This window comes from Silene latifolia, chromosome 4 (genome assembly GCF_048544455.1).
Source record: "Silene latifolia isolate original U9 population chromosome 4, ASM4854445v1, whole genome shotgun sequence".
In the NCBI taxonomy this organism is placed as follows: Eukaryota; Viridiplantae; Streptophyta; class Magnoliopsida; order Caryophyllales; family Caryophyllaceae; genus Silene; species Silene latifolia.
The window spans coordinates 3965652-3982275 of NC_133529.1; the positions used below are offsets into that span (position 1 = coordinate 3965652).

General features: G+C 34.4%; 2 protein-coding genes across 2 annotated transcripts; one reads left to right on the forward strand and one right to left on the reverse strand.

The window, feature by feature from the left end:
* The first annotated feature begins 1848 nt into the window (after positions 1 to 1848).
* LOC141652616 (uncharacterized) lies at positions 1849 to 7367 on the forward strand. The gene is made up of 3 exons (XM_074460160.1): positions 1849 to 2254; positions 6835 to 6889; positions 6999 to 7367. Exons 1-3 carry the CDS (start codon positions 1966 to 1968, stop codon positions 7156 to 7158), a joined length of 504 nt encoding a protein of 167 aa, XP_074316261.1. The 5' UTR covers positions 1849 to 1965; the 3' UTR covers positions 7159 to 7367.
* A 1057-nt stretch (positions 7368 to 8424) lies between these two features.
* LOC141652615 (dof zinc finger protein DOF5.6-like) lies at positions 8425 to 11735 on the reverse strand. Its single transcript, XM_074460159.1, has 2 exons — positions 11501 to 11735; positions 8425 to 10017 (listed from the first exon to the last, which is right to left on the reverse strand). Exons 1-2 carry the CDS (start codon positions 11558 to 11560, stop codon positions 8932 to 8934), a joined length of 1146 nt encoding a protein of 381 aa, XP_074316260.1. The 5' UTR covers positions 11561 to 11735; the 3' UTR covers positions 8425 to 8931.
* Between the last annotated feature and the right edge of the window lie 4889 nt (positions 11736 to 16624).

The window sequence follows — 16624 nt, forward strand, 5'->3', positions numbered from 1 at the left end:
GTTATGTTAAAGTCCAGTAATCGGTTGAGATTATATTCAAAATCCATGTCGGATTATACAAGTCCAATAATCGATTGGATTATACTTTCAAGTTATTTGGTGTACAATCGATCTAAACAAACTACATCTTTGAAACAAATGGTGGCCAATTTGGGCCTCAAGGCGAACTGATCATGGTATTAACTATTGAATCACGAAGAAGGGCTGATAATGCATTTGGGCTTTGAATCTCCTTGGCAGTCCTATAGCATTTTTTTGTGATTACAATTTTAGATCTTAAGGGGACGTTTGGTGTGGGAAAGGGTAAGAAAATGGAAACAAAAAAGAGAAATGAGGGAAAAGGTATGCGTTACCCTTAGATTATATTAGTTGTTTGGAAACAAGAAAGGGAAATTAACTTCCACCGTATCCACCACCTCCACCACCACCACCACAAACCACCTTATCCTACGCCACCACCACCACCAGACAATTCGTCGTCGCCGCCCAATAGGCACCTTACCGTCGTATTGTCGACCCCGGCCTCTGACACCGCCATACATTCAACCCAAACCCGAAACCAACCTAAAAATAACCTCCACCACCCAACTCCCTCCCTCACCGTAGTAAATACCAGATCTGGTTTTTTATTATGGTTAGGGGATGCCTTGACAATGTTGGAGCTGTCGGGAAGAGAGGTTACCGGCGAGGGAGGGAGTTTCGGTGAGGTGGGAGAGTTATTGAAGGTGTTGGTGTGGTGTTTAGTGGTTGGGGATGTGGGGTCCGAATGAGTATGTCGGTGAGTGGACGGGAATGAGGGACTGTCGGCGTCGCTGATGGTGATTGTGTCGGTGTGGGAGGGTGTGGAGGGTGTTGGTGGCAGTGGCTGACGGTGGGTGTACGGATGTAGTGGTGGAAATAATGAGTAGGAGGGAAAGGATTGTTTAATAGTATAAGACCACTCCATAACCCAAAAACCCAAACAATTAACTTAGAACTCCATTTTTTAATCAAATAACCAAAAGTCTGAAAAAATTAGTTAAAGACTTGGTAAAAAGAAAATTCATTTTGGTAACTTAAAATTTTATAGTAATAATTTGTATATTTAAATAGGAAAAATACAAATAACCACCACGTATTTGCGATTTAGAAATTTGGGATTTAGGGTTAGGTTGGTGTAATTGAATAAATTGACAAGTTGTTTGGTTAATGAATTAAGTCAATGTAAGCTAATGAGTGTAATATTGGTATTTTGCGTAAATCGTCACTTAACAAGTCGAGAAATAAGAAAAACAATGCTCAGGGTAAAAATACGGTAGTGATTGAGGAGTATACATTAAAATTCGGGATTTTTTTGTAAAAATGCAAATACATGGTGCTAATTTGTAAAAAAATGCAAATACGTGATGGTTATTTGTATTTTTTACATTTAAATATGTTAGTTTTTATTATAAAATAACGTATTGTTAAAATAAAATTAAAATATTTCAAAGAGGAAGGGGGTACGAATTACATACTCCCTCCCAGTCACTATAATGTTCCCTCTTTCCCAAAACGGATTATTCAAGTAATGTTCCCCTTTCTATTTTTAGAAACTTTTACTCTTATTTTATCCATTTCTCTCTCCTATCACCAAACCCCACACAACTCTTTTACTCTTATTTTATTACTTTCCTTTATGTTTTGGCCCCACAATTCTTTATTTAACTACTAATAATTCATCCCTCTCTCCTACCACCAACCCCACACAACTCTTTTACTAATATTTTAATACTTTTTTCCCAAGATCGATGCCCATATCAAATTTTTTAACATTATAACGACTGGGAGGGAGTATAAAAATACTCCCGTATTCCAATTATTTACCATACACGTCATCTGGTATTCTCGTTCGACACACAACTTTAAATACTTGGGTCACCTAGTCACAATTCACAAACTCTTCCCAACCCAGATAAACATATTCCGCAATCACCATATAACAAAATGATGCGAAAAGGGTGTAAGAATCTGATAGAAGTAGCCCAAATACAAATCAAAGGAGCGCCACTACTCCGACGATACCACGAGAGGGTGGTGGATCATTACAACAACCCGAGAAACGTCGGATCATTCAATAAAAGTGACCCGGATGTCGGAACGGGTCTTGTGGGTGCGCCCGCCTGTGGCGATGTTATGAAGCTTCAAATTAAGGTTGATCCCAATACGGGTAAGGTTTCTGAAGCGGTTTTCAAGACTTTTGGGTGTGGTTCCGCCATAGCTTCCTCCTCTGTTGGTATGTTTTTTATATTCCTTTTTTTAATTAGGGTTTTAATTGTATGATATACTTGATACTCCTTCCGTGCCGATCATTTCTTTACATTTTGTTCTTTGTTAAACTATTTTAATCAAAGGTAAACAAATGATTGAGACGGAAGGATTATTATTATTAGGTTGTTGATGATTCTGGGTTTGAATTCATGTTATGTTCATATTATTGATGATGTTAGGGGTTATTCTAGTTTATACTCCTTCCGACTCAATCATTTGTTTACGTTTTCTTTATTGTTTGTGAAGGGTGTTTTAATCAAAAGTAAATAAATGATTGGGACGAAGGGAGTATTATCTATGAATGGTTTACGGAAACTATTTATCATTCATATAATTGGGGTTTTAATTTCCGAATACAAGTGGGTCAGTTGTTGATGATATGTTGATCGCTGGTAAAAGTGTAAAAGGGAAAAGATAGATTGGAAAATGAAGAAGAAAAAAATTTAAGGGAGTTTGAGTTGAGAGACCTGATGATGATATGAATTGTTTGGTTGGTTTGTAGAAAACGCCGTTTCCTTTGTGTTTTAATTTCTCGTTATTGATTCATTAGAGTGATGTACTGATGTCGAGTGGGATGGAGGTAGTGAGTGATATAACTCTATAGAATTGATTGCCCAAACTACGGAGATTTTACTGTCATACTTGAAAACAATAGGCCGGAAGGTTTAGAAAGATGTGAAATATTTTCTGATGAATATGGAATAATAAATGAACCAGGATAGAAATCTAGGGAGTTTTAAGTTGAGAAACTCCTGTCTAGGGAGTTTTAATATGACTAGGACGAGAGGAACTTGTCTAGAACAGGGAAAGTTTTTAGAAAGATGATTTGATGACGGAATTATATGGATCATTCGATAAGAATGACCTGGATTTGAGAACGGGTCTACTTTAACTGTTGTAGAATTGATTGCCTCAAACTATAGGAGGGGGATGGAGGTAGTAAGTGATACTCCTATAGAATTGATTGCACCAAATTATGGAGATTTAACTAGTGGACTTGAAAGGCCAATTGGCTGGGAAGCTTTAGAAATATGTGCAATTTTTCATGATGGGTATGGAATAATTAGGTCGCTGATATGTTAATAACTGGTCAGTGGGGATAACTAGGGAAACTTTTGTCTTTTATGTTACTGATAAGTAGAAGACAAATTTACAGGTTTAACACGACTAGGTCGAGAGGAACTTGTCTAGAAGACTAGATCAGGGAAAGTTTTCAGGGAGATGATTTGGTAACAGGGAATTATATTGATCTTGAGTGGTTAACTTTGCTGGGATTAAGGGTCATAAACCTCATAAAATAGATAGATCTGAAAGAGTGTGAGAATTTGGGAAAAGAAAATAAATCTGGAAACGGAAGACGCACATATCATAAGATGGCCTTAATATTAAGATCAAGTATGATTATTTAAGCTGGATGTGCCATTTGTAATGGCAGCGTCAGAGACGAGTGTATAATCTGATGCAAGGCTTAAGACCTGAGGTTACAGAGCACATCAAATTCTGCAGGAAGATGTCAATTAACTTTAACTCCGTGACTATTTTTATAATTGGGGTTCTAATTTCCGAATACGGGTAGGTAAATTGATGATATGTTGATAACTGGTAAGAGAGCGAGAGGGAAAAAATAGATTTGAAGATGAATGAGAAGAAAAAAATTAAAGGAGTTTAAATTGAGAGACCTGATGATGATATGAATTTGGTTTAGCAACTTTGTTTTGTTGCTTTGCATATTCCGTTCAACAAAAGTTGAATGCTTTTGTGGCGGTTGATCTCATTTCAGTATGAATCTAGTCGACTTTCCTAATAGTCTCACCTCTTTTTTTATTTGGTGTTGAAATTGTCGCCTCTTTGGGTTACCATTTTAGTCTAGCCAGTTTTGTGCTCAACTTTGGGTGTAAAAGGTTTCTTTTCTGTATGAGATCATGTTGTCATTGCTGTTAGTGGTGCTACTTCTGTGGGGATTTTTTTTTTTTTTTTTTTTTTTTTTTTTTTTTTTTTTTTTGTTCCTTAGTTTTATAAGTGAATAGAAAAGGGCGTTGGGATCATTTTTTTGTATTGTACTAGATATTATAGTAAGTGTTTTTTATTCCTAATTCATTGCATAATGTTGATTTATGAGTATATGTGTGCCTCATTTTGATCGTTGTTTGTTTTTATATGAGGACTCTAGTTTTGCTTTGATAATTTGGTTCTTTTACTCATGTATATAGTTTTGTTGCATAGTAATTGGTTAGTTTTGTTGTGGTTGATCTTGTTTCTATAAGTTTTTACTCCATGCTTTTTAGTGTTGAATTGTTTGGTTTGTAGAAAAAGTTGCTCGCATTGGATTTAATTTATTGTTATTGATGCATTAGAGAGATTAAATGGGATGGATGTGGTCAGGTAATAAGCGATATTCCTTTAGAATTGATTGTCCCAAACCATGGAAATTTATCTATCGTACTTGAAAGACCATAGGCCAGGAAGGTTTAGAAATATGTGAAGTTTTATCTGATGGGTACGGAATAACTAGGTTGTTGATATGTTGATAACTGGTCAGTGGTGAGGAGGTTTTTTTTTTTTTTTTTTTTTTTTTTTTTTTTTTACAACAATGGAGGAGGAGGGGGGATTGAAACTTGAAAGAATGCCATCATGTAAGATGGAAGTGACAAATTGAATAAATGAACAAGCTTAAGATGAGAAACTCCTGTCTTATGTGACTGATAAGTAGAAGAAAATTGTACATGTTTGGTATTACTAAGACGAGCGGAACTTATTTAGAACAGGGAAAGTTTTCGGGAAGATGATTGTTACAGGGAAATTTATTGATCCTCCTCAGAGTTAATTTCGCTATGATTAAGGGATCACAAACCTCAAGAAGTAGATAGATCTAAAAGAGTAAGGATTTGAGAAAAGAAAATAAATCTAAAAGGAAGACGCACAGATTATAAGATGGCCTTAATATACATCATTGAGATCAAGTAAGATTATGTTTGCTGGATGTGCCATGTAAAACTTAAGGTTTGAGGCCCATCTGTAACGGTAGGGTCAAAGACCAGTGTAATAATCTGATGTAAGGCTTTAGATTTCAGGCTACAGAGCATAAAAAATCCTGCAGGGACTTGTCAATTAACAATAAATTCCGCCGTTTTTCATTTGTCACCACTGCTGTTTCCAAGCTTTGCTGAGAGCAACATAAACCTATTATGTTTCCATATAAATATTTATATCCCGAATGAAGTTTTGGCTAGAAAAATGCTGATCGTCTTTGCTATCCGGAGCCATTAAGATAATGATATATGTGATATAGAGGTGCCAAGAAGCAAATCTTTGAATGTCATTAAGATTTCTGGTTTCTAATGCCATGTTTGAGGGTATCTTTACAAATTATCCACACAAAGATGTTCCCCTTTTCTAATTTGGTAGAAATGACATTACTTGACCAACTTAACTCCTTATAATTAAACTCACTGGCCACGACTTATTTAACCTAACCATCTTAATAACTAATCACTCAGAAGGCCAGAATAAGAACTGCGTCCATCTTGCCCACACCCTCTCCTCTGTCTCTACCACCTTTATCTCACCCCAACAATCACCCAGCCTCTTTGTTGGCCGTAGTGGCGGAGCTAGAATTTTTTTTGTGTGGGTTATAATTATTAAGTTAACGAATCGTCGATAAAAATTGGCGGGGTCTTAAATAGCCAATTCAGTAAAAAAAAAAAAAGATTTACACTTGCATTTTATACCGTAAATTTACCAACACGTACTCAACCAACCTCCATTTCTCTTCCCAGCACTGTCTCTTTCCTCCACTGTTGATCTAATGTCCAAGATAGTGGAAAAGAGGAAATCTGGTTATGAAGAGTGCGCTGGGATTTGACTGACATTTTAATGGAGGCAATGGTGGTGAGGAGAAAGTGCGGGTTCTGGTGAGTTTACACGTGGTTTTGTGGTGTCACTCATTCCTATGTCGTTGGTTGGTGTGAGGACAAAAACTTTTCTCTGGCGGTTTAAAATGTAGTATGCCGCTTTGTTTCATGTGTGTTGTTGGATATCTGGCTCATGTTGGGAATAATATACCACTCTGATGTCGTTTTTCCCAAATTCGTCCTTCCTCCTGATCTTAGATGCAGCTTTTAGAGCTCTAGAGTAATTGATGGGAATCTTCTTGCAAAAATTTGATGATCAAGATTAGTATAGTGATGGAAACATGGAATCAAACATGAGCTTTACTTCCTGCTAGGGGTCCCCTGTAAATGTGTTTTTGTCACATCTCGTCATCAAACTATGTCCAGCATCAAACACATAATCTGAGGAGACTCATGATAGTGGAAAAGCTTCTATTGTGTTCCATAAATCATACGCCGTAGGTGTGAAGTACAAATAAATGGGTTGTACTGTTTTAAATATTGTAAAAATCCGATTTTCAAAGATTATATATGATCTCACTGAGAGCATGTTGTACCATGATACCGTGGTTTTGCTTTTAAAAAGTTTCGTTCCTACCGGGCTTCTCTAGGGAGGGCTTGCTTGGTTTCTAAAAGTGTGTTTTTCTTTTCTCAGCCACTGAGTGGGTGAAGGGCAGACAGATGGACGAGGTGCTATCAATCAAAAATTCGTGAGTTGCTTTTCAATTTCTGTTTCTCATGTGCTTTATTTTTCTTTGCTGGCTTGGGTTTGCTCCTAATTGTCGCTTACTTCTCTTCGTAAATATTATGTGATTTCAGGGAAATCGCAAAGCATTTGGCACTGCCACCTGTGAAACTGCATTGCAGTATGCTTGCAGAGGATGCAATTAAAGCAGCTGTTAAGGACTACAATTCAAAGCGTGCCAAGTTAAGCGGGACTCCTGAGGCTCCATCCACTACCAAAGCTGCTGAGGTTTAGATTTCTCGTCTTTCTTGCTTAGGTCTGCTTTCGAGAACCTTTCTGAATGACACTGCTGTGATTACACTTTGCTTGTGTGTACCTGACTTTCTGTATGTAACTAGCAACCTCATGTTTGTAAGATTTAAGATCCTTTACGAGTTTGTAATGAAGGATTGATGGATGATATAGGCTTCTACGATAATAAAATTCCCTCCCTTTGTATAGTACACCATCTAAATTCTAACCCCTTTATACCGCCATCTGACGGTAATCTTTCAGAAATTAGGGTAATGTTTAGTTGCAGTCTTAGCAAGTTCAATCAGAATCCAGAGCGCAAAACACGCGAAACCAAAAACAGGAGACTATCTGCTATTAGCCAACCCAACAGCATATTTGTTGTTCACTCCGTCCCTTGAGACCACTATTTACTTCAAAGGTAGATAAATAATTGAGACAGTAGGAGTAATTGATTGGAAAAAGCGGAGTTAAGTAAAACGGGTTAGTAAAAGCTTCAAGTCATCCAAAAAGGGTAAAACTACAGATTTATTAGGCTTACCAATGATTCAATACAAAGACGAACAAGATTTGTCTTTTCATCACTTTAGTCCAATTGTTTCTTTTTGGCATTATCATATATGCAAGATCTAAAGTGCATGGTATTCACATGTTAGATTGCTTTATAATCGAATAAATTTACTTTTACTGAATTTCTTGCCCTCTTTTCCTCAGTTTCAACTCTCTCAATAAAGATTTCATTTTGGTAATTTAATAAATTACTAATTACCATCATCACCTCGAAAACAAAAATAACGGTTTATATATTCAGTACTTGTGATATTATATTACTGAGCGGAGCAAATTTTTAACTCGCTATCAAATTTATTTTGAATACGCAAAATAATTATAATAACTCTAACCCAAGTATTACACTTCACATATTCTTTTATATCTCTCAAAATAAAAAAAACATGGTTAAGACACAACAACTACAACCGTATACTATCATGACCGTCAAATAAATTTGAGAGGTCTGGTTTTAAAAGACCGTTTGAGACCCTTATAACAGAATAACTTATTTTCTGTAGAAGATGATACTCGAACTAGAACATTTTTGCTAGCAAATTAGACTCTAAAAATTTAAAATCCCTGTTCTGAGAACCTTTAACTTGCTAATAAACGACCTAATACTAATTCATTCAAATACAATTGCTAAGAACAATCATTATATATAAATGACATGACATACGAGTCTTGTTTTGTTATAATAGAAAATAAAGTACACAGTTTATATATCACAATCACATATATTTCATTCTTGTGACAACAAATCTCAACAACTTCAGCTTGTCTTCTAACCAAGACAACAAAAGTTAAGAGTGAAAGCAAATTACATGGACTGATAAAACTATACTACTACTAAGGCATGCGTTTAAGGGTACCCTCTTTTTGACTAAGCTAAGCTCACATTCACACTAATAATCTTTGCATGCCATTCAAATTAGAGTACATAAACATGACCCACCTTCCCTACATATAGTAATACTTTAATTACTAAAAATTAAAAAAATAAAGAAATTAACAACCCCTCATGCATCAAATTAAAACCATACATATATCTGTTAGCTAAAATTCTAAAAACTTTCTTCTTACGGCGACCTTCGTGATTAAAATAACGTTCATAGATTAGAAAATCTATGGAGGTTATTTAACGGTCATCACATTGCTAATTAACGAGAAGAGACGATTAATTAGGTCATACATGAGCCATGATGATGAAAATCGGATTTTAATTTAAACTAAGGAATTTGTTGTAGACGATTGAAAACCACCCATCATACCGGTCCAGGAGTTAAGCGTGTCGTTCACATTGTACCCGTACGACGAATTATTATTCTTGCCAATAACATTTGGATTGTTATTGTACCCTTGGTCATGCCATTCAAGGGACAAAAGCTTAGGGTTAGGCTTGACATCAACACCATTTTGATGATTATTATCATCATTTCCATCAAATGGGAGCAACAATCTTTGATCCATGAATCCAATTCCTAAATTCCCATCATGAATTTGATCATGAGAATTAGAAATACCATATGGAGAATTATTATTAGTAGAACAAATATTAATCCCACCAAAAGTATTAGTTAATCCATTATATCCACCATTATTATTATTACCACCCAAATGATGATCTCCAATTCCACCAATAATCCCAAATTCATGTCCTCCATTACTACTACTCCCTCCCATAAAATCATGCCCTCTATTCAAATTCCCACCTACTAAACCCTCATACTTGCTCTCCATAAGATCAATAGGCCTAAGAAATCCACCCTCCATAAAACCACCCCCTCCAAGACTCATTTGTGCACCAATAAGATTAACCAAATGCGGCGGAAATTGCACATCATGAGGAAATGAAAGGTGAAGATCAATAGGGTTACTCGAGTTCATACCAATACCAACACCAACACCAGCACCAGCACCAGCACCAGCACCACCCTGGTTAATACCATGGTGAAGTGAATCATTACTAGGTTTCTTAGAACTCGATTTCTTGGTTTTCCTACAACCACCACCAACAGGAATGTTCCTAAGGGTACCTCCCTTAGTCCAATACCTCCTACAAGTCTTGCAAAAGTATCGCGGTTGAGAGAGGCTATAGTTGTTATAGTAACAAAATTTGGTGTGAGTTGAGTCACATCTTGGACACTTAAGGTGTAGGTCATGTGGTGGTCTTAGTCTTCTCTCCATTAAAGGCGGTCCGGCTCGCGATGAGCATGCTGCTGCTAACATGCAGTCTGATTGTGTTCCTCCTCCTGAAGGTGATGATAGTGATGAGTCTAGCCCTGTTGATATCTCTTCCGACATTGTTCCCTGATATTCATAAAAATGGACGTCACATTTTTGTTGTAATATTATTAAAAAGAACACTTACGTAATTTAGTACTACAAATTTGCTTATTTGTTAACTTAATACTGGTCCGAGTTTTACGATCATTATCATTCTCGTACAAATTTAATATAGTACTACTTTGTTGAAGCTAATTTCATACATCTGTTCAATATATGAGTTATATTTTCTTAAGTAATTTAGTACAAATTTACTTATTTGTTAACTTAATACTGGTCCGAGTTTTACGATCATTATCATTCTCGTACAAATTTAATATAGTACTACCTCTGTTGAAGTTAATTTCATACATCTGTTCAAAATATGAGATATTTTAATCAAACGTAAGAAATTGACTTGACTAATCGAAGAGAGTAATATACGGAGTATAAATCTAAATCGATAATGATATTAAGCAATAGAGACACTATTAGGACTATCGAATGATACAATCATACAAACTTATTTTCCTTTTTCAGACGACGACGGTGGGAAACTATTGATAGATATTATTAAAATTGTCTGCAAATGAGATATTGTCACCCGGTGGTACAATGTATTATGAGTAGATTTACATGCATCGAACCGATTTGACACCACTTTTCATTTTTCAAATAACTTGAACAAATTTTCTGTATAATGACAATGTATACACTACTATATACTCCGTACAATTATACTCCGTAAAAACTACGGATCGGAGTACTCCGTATATGTTAAAGCAGCTAATTTAACAGCGTGAACTACTTTACACGATACAAAAATGTTGAAAACGAGGAGCCAGGAGCGTATACAATATTATATCTATCCAAATTATTATCTTCATAATCATAGCTAGCCGAGCAACATAAAATAAAATTATAAAATAATAGGACTACCTCGTAGAAAATAATGAGTAAACCAACTTTTAACATATTTACGGAAAAAAAAAGGTACGTATATTGGAGTACCTAATAAAAAACAATATCACAATGTGTAGCCTTATTAGTCTTTGAAAAGAGTTTCTTTGTAGCTATAGGAGGTTTCCAAATCCCAATTTAAAGGAAGAAGAAGTATCAAGTCCTTGGGATTACATAGAGAATTTAGTGTAATGCCTTAGGAATATTATATTATCGTAAAAACTTTTATATTTATTTGTCTCAGCCATTTATTTACCTTAATATTTATTGTGAGATGTATTTAATTTCAGTCAATGGTAATCTAATGTTTGAGACGGAGAGAGTATATTATATTATTGTAGGATAGAGTCTTTAGAGCATAGAATTATCGTATTTCTATTTTGTAAACAATAGAAATAAGGTGTTTCTATGTCTCATTGTCTTATCAGATGGATACAATTGTCGCATACAAGACTTATTAAATTATACGGTGTTTAATCATTCACATGCATAAATGCAAAAATTCTCGAACACTGATTACGTACTGAAACATGAACAATTGAATAACTTAACACAAATATGAATTTACCTGATTAACCTGAAGCCAGTCTGACGTGTCCATGCAAACTTGAAGTGAAGAATGCGCCATTAAGATAGATAGATCGATCAATCAATACACAGGAATGTATATATAGAGATATGGATATGGATACGGATATTGTATTTAATTAAGGGATTAAGTAGAGTAAGGATAAATGTGACACAAGGTAGAGAAAGAGAAGTAGAAACACTTGGGATAGAAGTGTTGGTGTGAGACGAAGTGTGGAGGGTTAAGGGTGGGTTTGGTCGTCAATAAGAAGGAAGAAAAAGTCATCCAACTCGCTTACATACATCATTACTAATGGCCCCACTTTCACTGTTTTTGGATTACTCTAATTCTCATTTCTCTTATTTAATTTAATATATTTTCTCTAGAGAAATCATCCAAACTTTATTTTTATGAAACGATTACAAGTATTGGTTCATCATAAAAATTAATCCGGACCATTTACAAGTATTAGATCATCACAAAAAATGATTTGTACCGAATTTAAGGCCATATCAACTTTGACATAAGATTGGTGTCATTGCTAGCTAAAAATGTCACTCATATAATATCAAAAAAATGTTCACTCACAAATTCAACAATGTGTGGGTGTCATTAGGTATTACTAATAAACTCGGTATCACCCTCCCGCGTGTTCTCTTAATTACTACGGAGTATTAATGAAATGGATTCAATAAATAAGAAGATAATATCGAAACTCGGTGCCACCCTATAGCGCGACATTTCATTACTATGTCTCAATAATTTATACTCCGTATATATTTAAGTTTAATTCATTGTGAGAGCTATATTAATCAACTAAACAAAAACTCGAAGCTGATGTATGGAGTAACAATTCATGATTTCAACAATTCAATTTGAGTTATAAGAATTAATAATGTTATCCACTTATTGTAAATGGGTGAGTAATATTTTATCTAAGACTCTGTTTGATAAAACTAACTGAAAAGGTAGTTGAAATCTGAAAAGGTAACTCAAAACTGAAAAATAACTAAAACCTGAAAAGGTAACTGATAAGGTAGTCGAAAATTAGGAACTGATAATGTAGCTCATTATATAAAAAAAAAAAGTGTTTGGCAAACTAACTGAAAAGGTAATAACTCATTTTGATAAAATGACGTAAAAGGATATGATAATTATTTAATATTATAAATTTAAGGGGTAAAAACATAAAATCAAATCAAATCAGGTACCTGAAATCTCAAATACTACTCTAGGTAGCATTTCATTTCAGGTAGCTTATTTAGTTAAATAAGCTATTTGCCAAATGCTTACAAAAAAATAAGGTACCTGAAATTTTGGTCAAATAAACAACTTTGACCAAATCAAGTACCTGAAATGTCTTGTCAAACAGAGCCTAAGTTTATATGAAGTACTAGAATTGTGATAATTTTCTTGTAGAATAAATGTGCTACTCTCTCTATGTCAATCATTTGTTTACATATCTCATTTTATGGTGTCTCAGTTAATTATTTATCTTTTTATTTTGAAAAGACCTTTGAAGAGCAATTTGATCCTCCAAACTTAAATTTGTTCCACGTGTCATTTAATAACTACCCTTTACTCTTTCATTAATCTTTTTGCCAAAATCAAAGTAAACAAATGACCGGAACATGGGAAGTATATTTGAAGTGTTAGGAGCTAATTAAAATTGCGTATTGAAGCATGTTAGGTAAATTTGAACATATAAAATAAGTAATAACATAGAGGACCATCTAATGCAAACAATTACTTATGTTTACGTTATAAGTAGATAAATATTTTTAGGTAATTACTCTGTGAAAATACTTATGTTTACGTTATAAGTAGATAAATATTTTTAGGTAATTACTCTGTGAAAATACTTATGTTAGGTGATTACTCTGTGAAAATTCTATTATTTAACGTAGGTAAGCTGAAAAATACTTATGTTAGGTAATTACTCTGTGAAAATGTCAATTTATCAACTTATTTATGTTAAATAATAATAATAAAAAAGAAAGAAGAGTACAATATATCTTAGAGTAATATGATTAATTTGTGTTATCATATATCACCATTTACTCTGATCTCTATGATAAATATACTCACCTTGTGACCTCTTCCATGACCCAGTAGGTGTCAATTTCTGATTTGTTGGATACAAAAAAGGACAACTCTAATGATTGGGTTGATGACCTAAGTCGCGACCTTCTGATTGGGAGGGTGAAAATGGGTCAAGGTTAATAAGGTGGGATTAAGAGTAAAATCGGATCGTGACCTAGTTAGCGTGACCTTTGCTTGAGGATGGTCTTACTCTCATTTGATTTGAATAGTTGAGACACATTTTATACTCCTACCAATCACTAGTTCTCCTATTTTTATCTCTCCCATTGTATCTAATCTGTTTTAAATTTCACCAATCCTTGTTTAGTATTGTACTGTTTTAATAACTTACAATGATTAACACACCTGATTTAAATAATAAGCTAAAAATAAAAGAGAATGTGAAAGATTTTAAGATAAAATGACGTTAAGCAAGGTTTAAAGAATAAATTAAATCGATATATTATACCGTATTTTCGCAGTTCTCACCAAACAGCTAGTCTTATTTAGTTATTTAAGACGGCCCTCTCAAGACGGATAGTGTCCGTTTTAAACAAAAACAGTTGGTCTTGCTTTAGAATGATCATTTTAGTCTGAAGCAATAATACGTGATTTTGTAATAATTTTACAGCTAAATATGACTACTATTGAAAAATAATTTATCATTAACTGTAACACTGACTGTATCGTCCACTATAAGGTAAAAGCCAATTAGTTACAGATATTTCAGTAACAAACCACTTGATTTCGGTAGCTAATTACAATATTGTAATTATATTTAATCATAAAAAGATCACATATACAAGGTTTAGATGAAAAGTGACCGTTTAAAACAATAATAATTTGTGGAAAAAAAATTTGTGGTTACCAAAACTCAAAAAGAAGAAGATAGATTGCTAAGACCAATAATGAGAGTCAGAACGATAATGATGCTAACATGATATGGTGGTACAACCTACTACGTACATACATTCTCAGATTTCCAACAATGATGACCCACTTATTACAAGAGATGCCCCTAGGTTAATATAGTCGGGGACCTAAAAATAATAGGGTCCTCCTCCTCCTCTACAAAGCGTCGGCGGTGTGACGACTTTAAAATGGGTCCTACATTCCTTATTTGTCCCTACAATGTCTCTGTCCCAAATAATTCTTGTCTATGTTTTTTAATTTAATAAAATCTCAATTCTATTTTATCATCAGTTGCTTACCTCATCTTGACTCAATAATCTGCAAATCTTGACGGCTGCTCTGTCCTCTTCACTCTGCCAAGTGTGAATTTGACTCCTGGGCTACTGTATTTATCTAACGAGTATGTCAGTGTGTTCATCAAATACGAGATACTATAATCTCATATTAGTGGATACGACTTTTCTTGACCATCGAATAATAGCAACTCTCCCTTGTGAGTTGTGACGAATGATGACATATTCGTCAGAAGCTTACGATATGTCAAGTAATATTCATGTGGTTAAATAAGATAAAATAGATTGTTACTCCTTCCGTTCAACTCCACTTCGCATGTTTGCTTTTTACACGGGTATTAAGGAGAGGATTAAAAAAACTATAAAAAGTACATAGGGAAAGAGAATGGTGGAGTTAAAAATGTTAAAAAAATATAAAGGTGAATTTTATGGTGGATTAGTGTGGGGGTATGGATGACATTTTTTGTAAATATGTAGTGTGAATAAGGATAAAATGGTCATTTTCTTGACCTAAAAAGGAAACAGGTAAAGTGGAGATGAATTGACAAAAAAGGAATACATGTAAAGTGGAGTTGAATGGAGGGAGTATTCCTTATGCATTCTGTTTTTGTCTTATCTATCTCATATGTGTACGTAGTACTTATCCGTCGTAAACTTACGACGGATATGGCCGTCACAAATGGAAATTTGTTTACGTATAATTATTTGTTTTAAAACAGATTAAAAATGCTCTAGTTGATAAATCTTTTTTTTTGAAAGAAAGAATCAATTTATTAATAAATTGTCATACGACATCTAGAACATGTGTCAATTTGACCGGATACAACTCAACTAAAACCAAATAAAATAAAATCTCGTTCAAAGAAAGATCTATAAACTTGAATTGCTTCAAAGCACGTTCTCTATCATATCGCCGCAAACAGCTTTTCACAAGAGAATTGTAGAATCTGGAGCCTTGACGAGAGACGATTTCATCTGACCAAATTGATTGCAACCAACAAATCGACAACATATGTAATACCATATAACGATCCATTACGAAACTGATCTTCCTCATCTTCACCATATGAGGAACGACCATGACGCTCTTATCTATATTTCCAATAAAACTAAAACCTAGAAAGACAAGGACTGAAAAAACTCTGAAAATAGAAACGGACAAACGAATCTCACCAAAAGGGAGACTTTTATTGATTAATTCATAATGTTTCATAGTAAGAATTGATAAATAAAGCTATTTGGGGGCTTACTATCGGTCAATAGTCGATAGAAGCCCCAGATTTAATTGATGGAGGCTAGAGTTTTTAGAGAGGGGAGAGGGAGAGAGTTGAGTATTGATAAATCTTTTTTTAGTCCTTTGTGACTTTGTCATTATTCTTCTACTACCTCATCTACCAAATTTGATCCGTTCTAAATTTAATATGTGTATTATCGTGTTAAATACGAGTTTGTGATAATATAATACTCCCTAAAAGAAATATAATTACTTCGTATTAATAGTACACAAAATCTCATTTGTGACGGTACGTATCCGTCACTTTAGACTGACGGATACCATTTTCTCTCACAAATGACCCAAATAGAGGAGAGAGGAAAGCACATGGGGGTGCCCCCACCTTGTCCCCCCTATCCGTTTTGTGAGTGGCATTATCCGTCACTTGCTCCGACCCGTCTTCAGCAAGACTAATTGTTAATAGTATGAGATTGTTTTACTATGATTCATTTTATTTAGTGATAATATTAAATAGTGTAGTAATCCGTATGTAAACTATTATACTATGCCTTATGATAATTAGCAGGATAATTCGTGAATGCTTAAATCAAATGTTGAACCAAT

What these genes read in the sequence shown, in the direction of transcription:
- LOC141652616 (XM_074460160.1), top strand. Translation starts at nt 1,966, where the DNA reads ATGATGCGAAAAGGGTGTAAGAATCTGATAGAAGTAGCCCAAATACAA. An exon ending in CATAGCTTCCTCCTCTGTTG is followed by an intron (nt 2,255 to 6,834) that starts GTATGTTTTTTA and finishes TTCTTTTCTCAG; the next exon opens with CCACTGAGTGGGTGAAGGGC. An exon ending in GTGCTATCAATCAAAAATTC is followed by an intron (nt 6,890 to 6,998) that starts GTGAGTTGCTTT and finishes ATGTGATTTCAG; the next exon opens with GGAAATCGCAAAGCATTTGG.
- LOC141652615 (XM_074460159.1), bottom strand. Translation starts at nt 11,560, where the DNA reads ATGGCGCATTCTTCACTTCAAGTTTGCATGGACACGTCAGACTGGCTT. An exon ending in ACTGGCTTCAGGTTAATCAG is followed by an intron (nt 10,018 to 11,500) that starts GTAAATTCATAT and finishes TATGAATATCAG; the next exon opens with GGAACAATGTCGGAAGAGAT.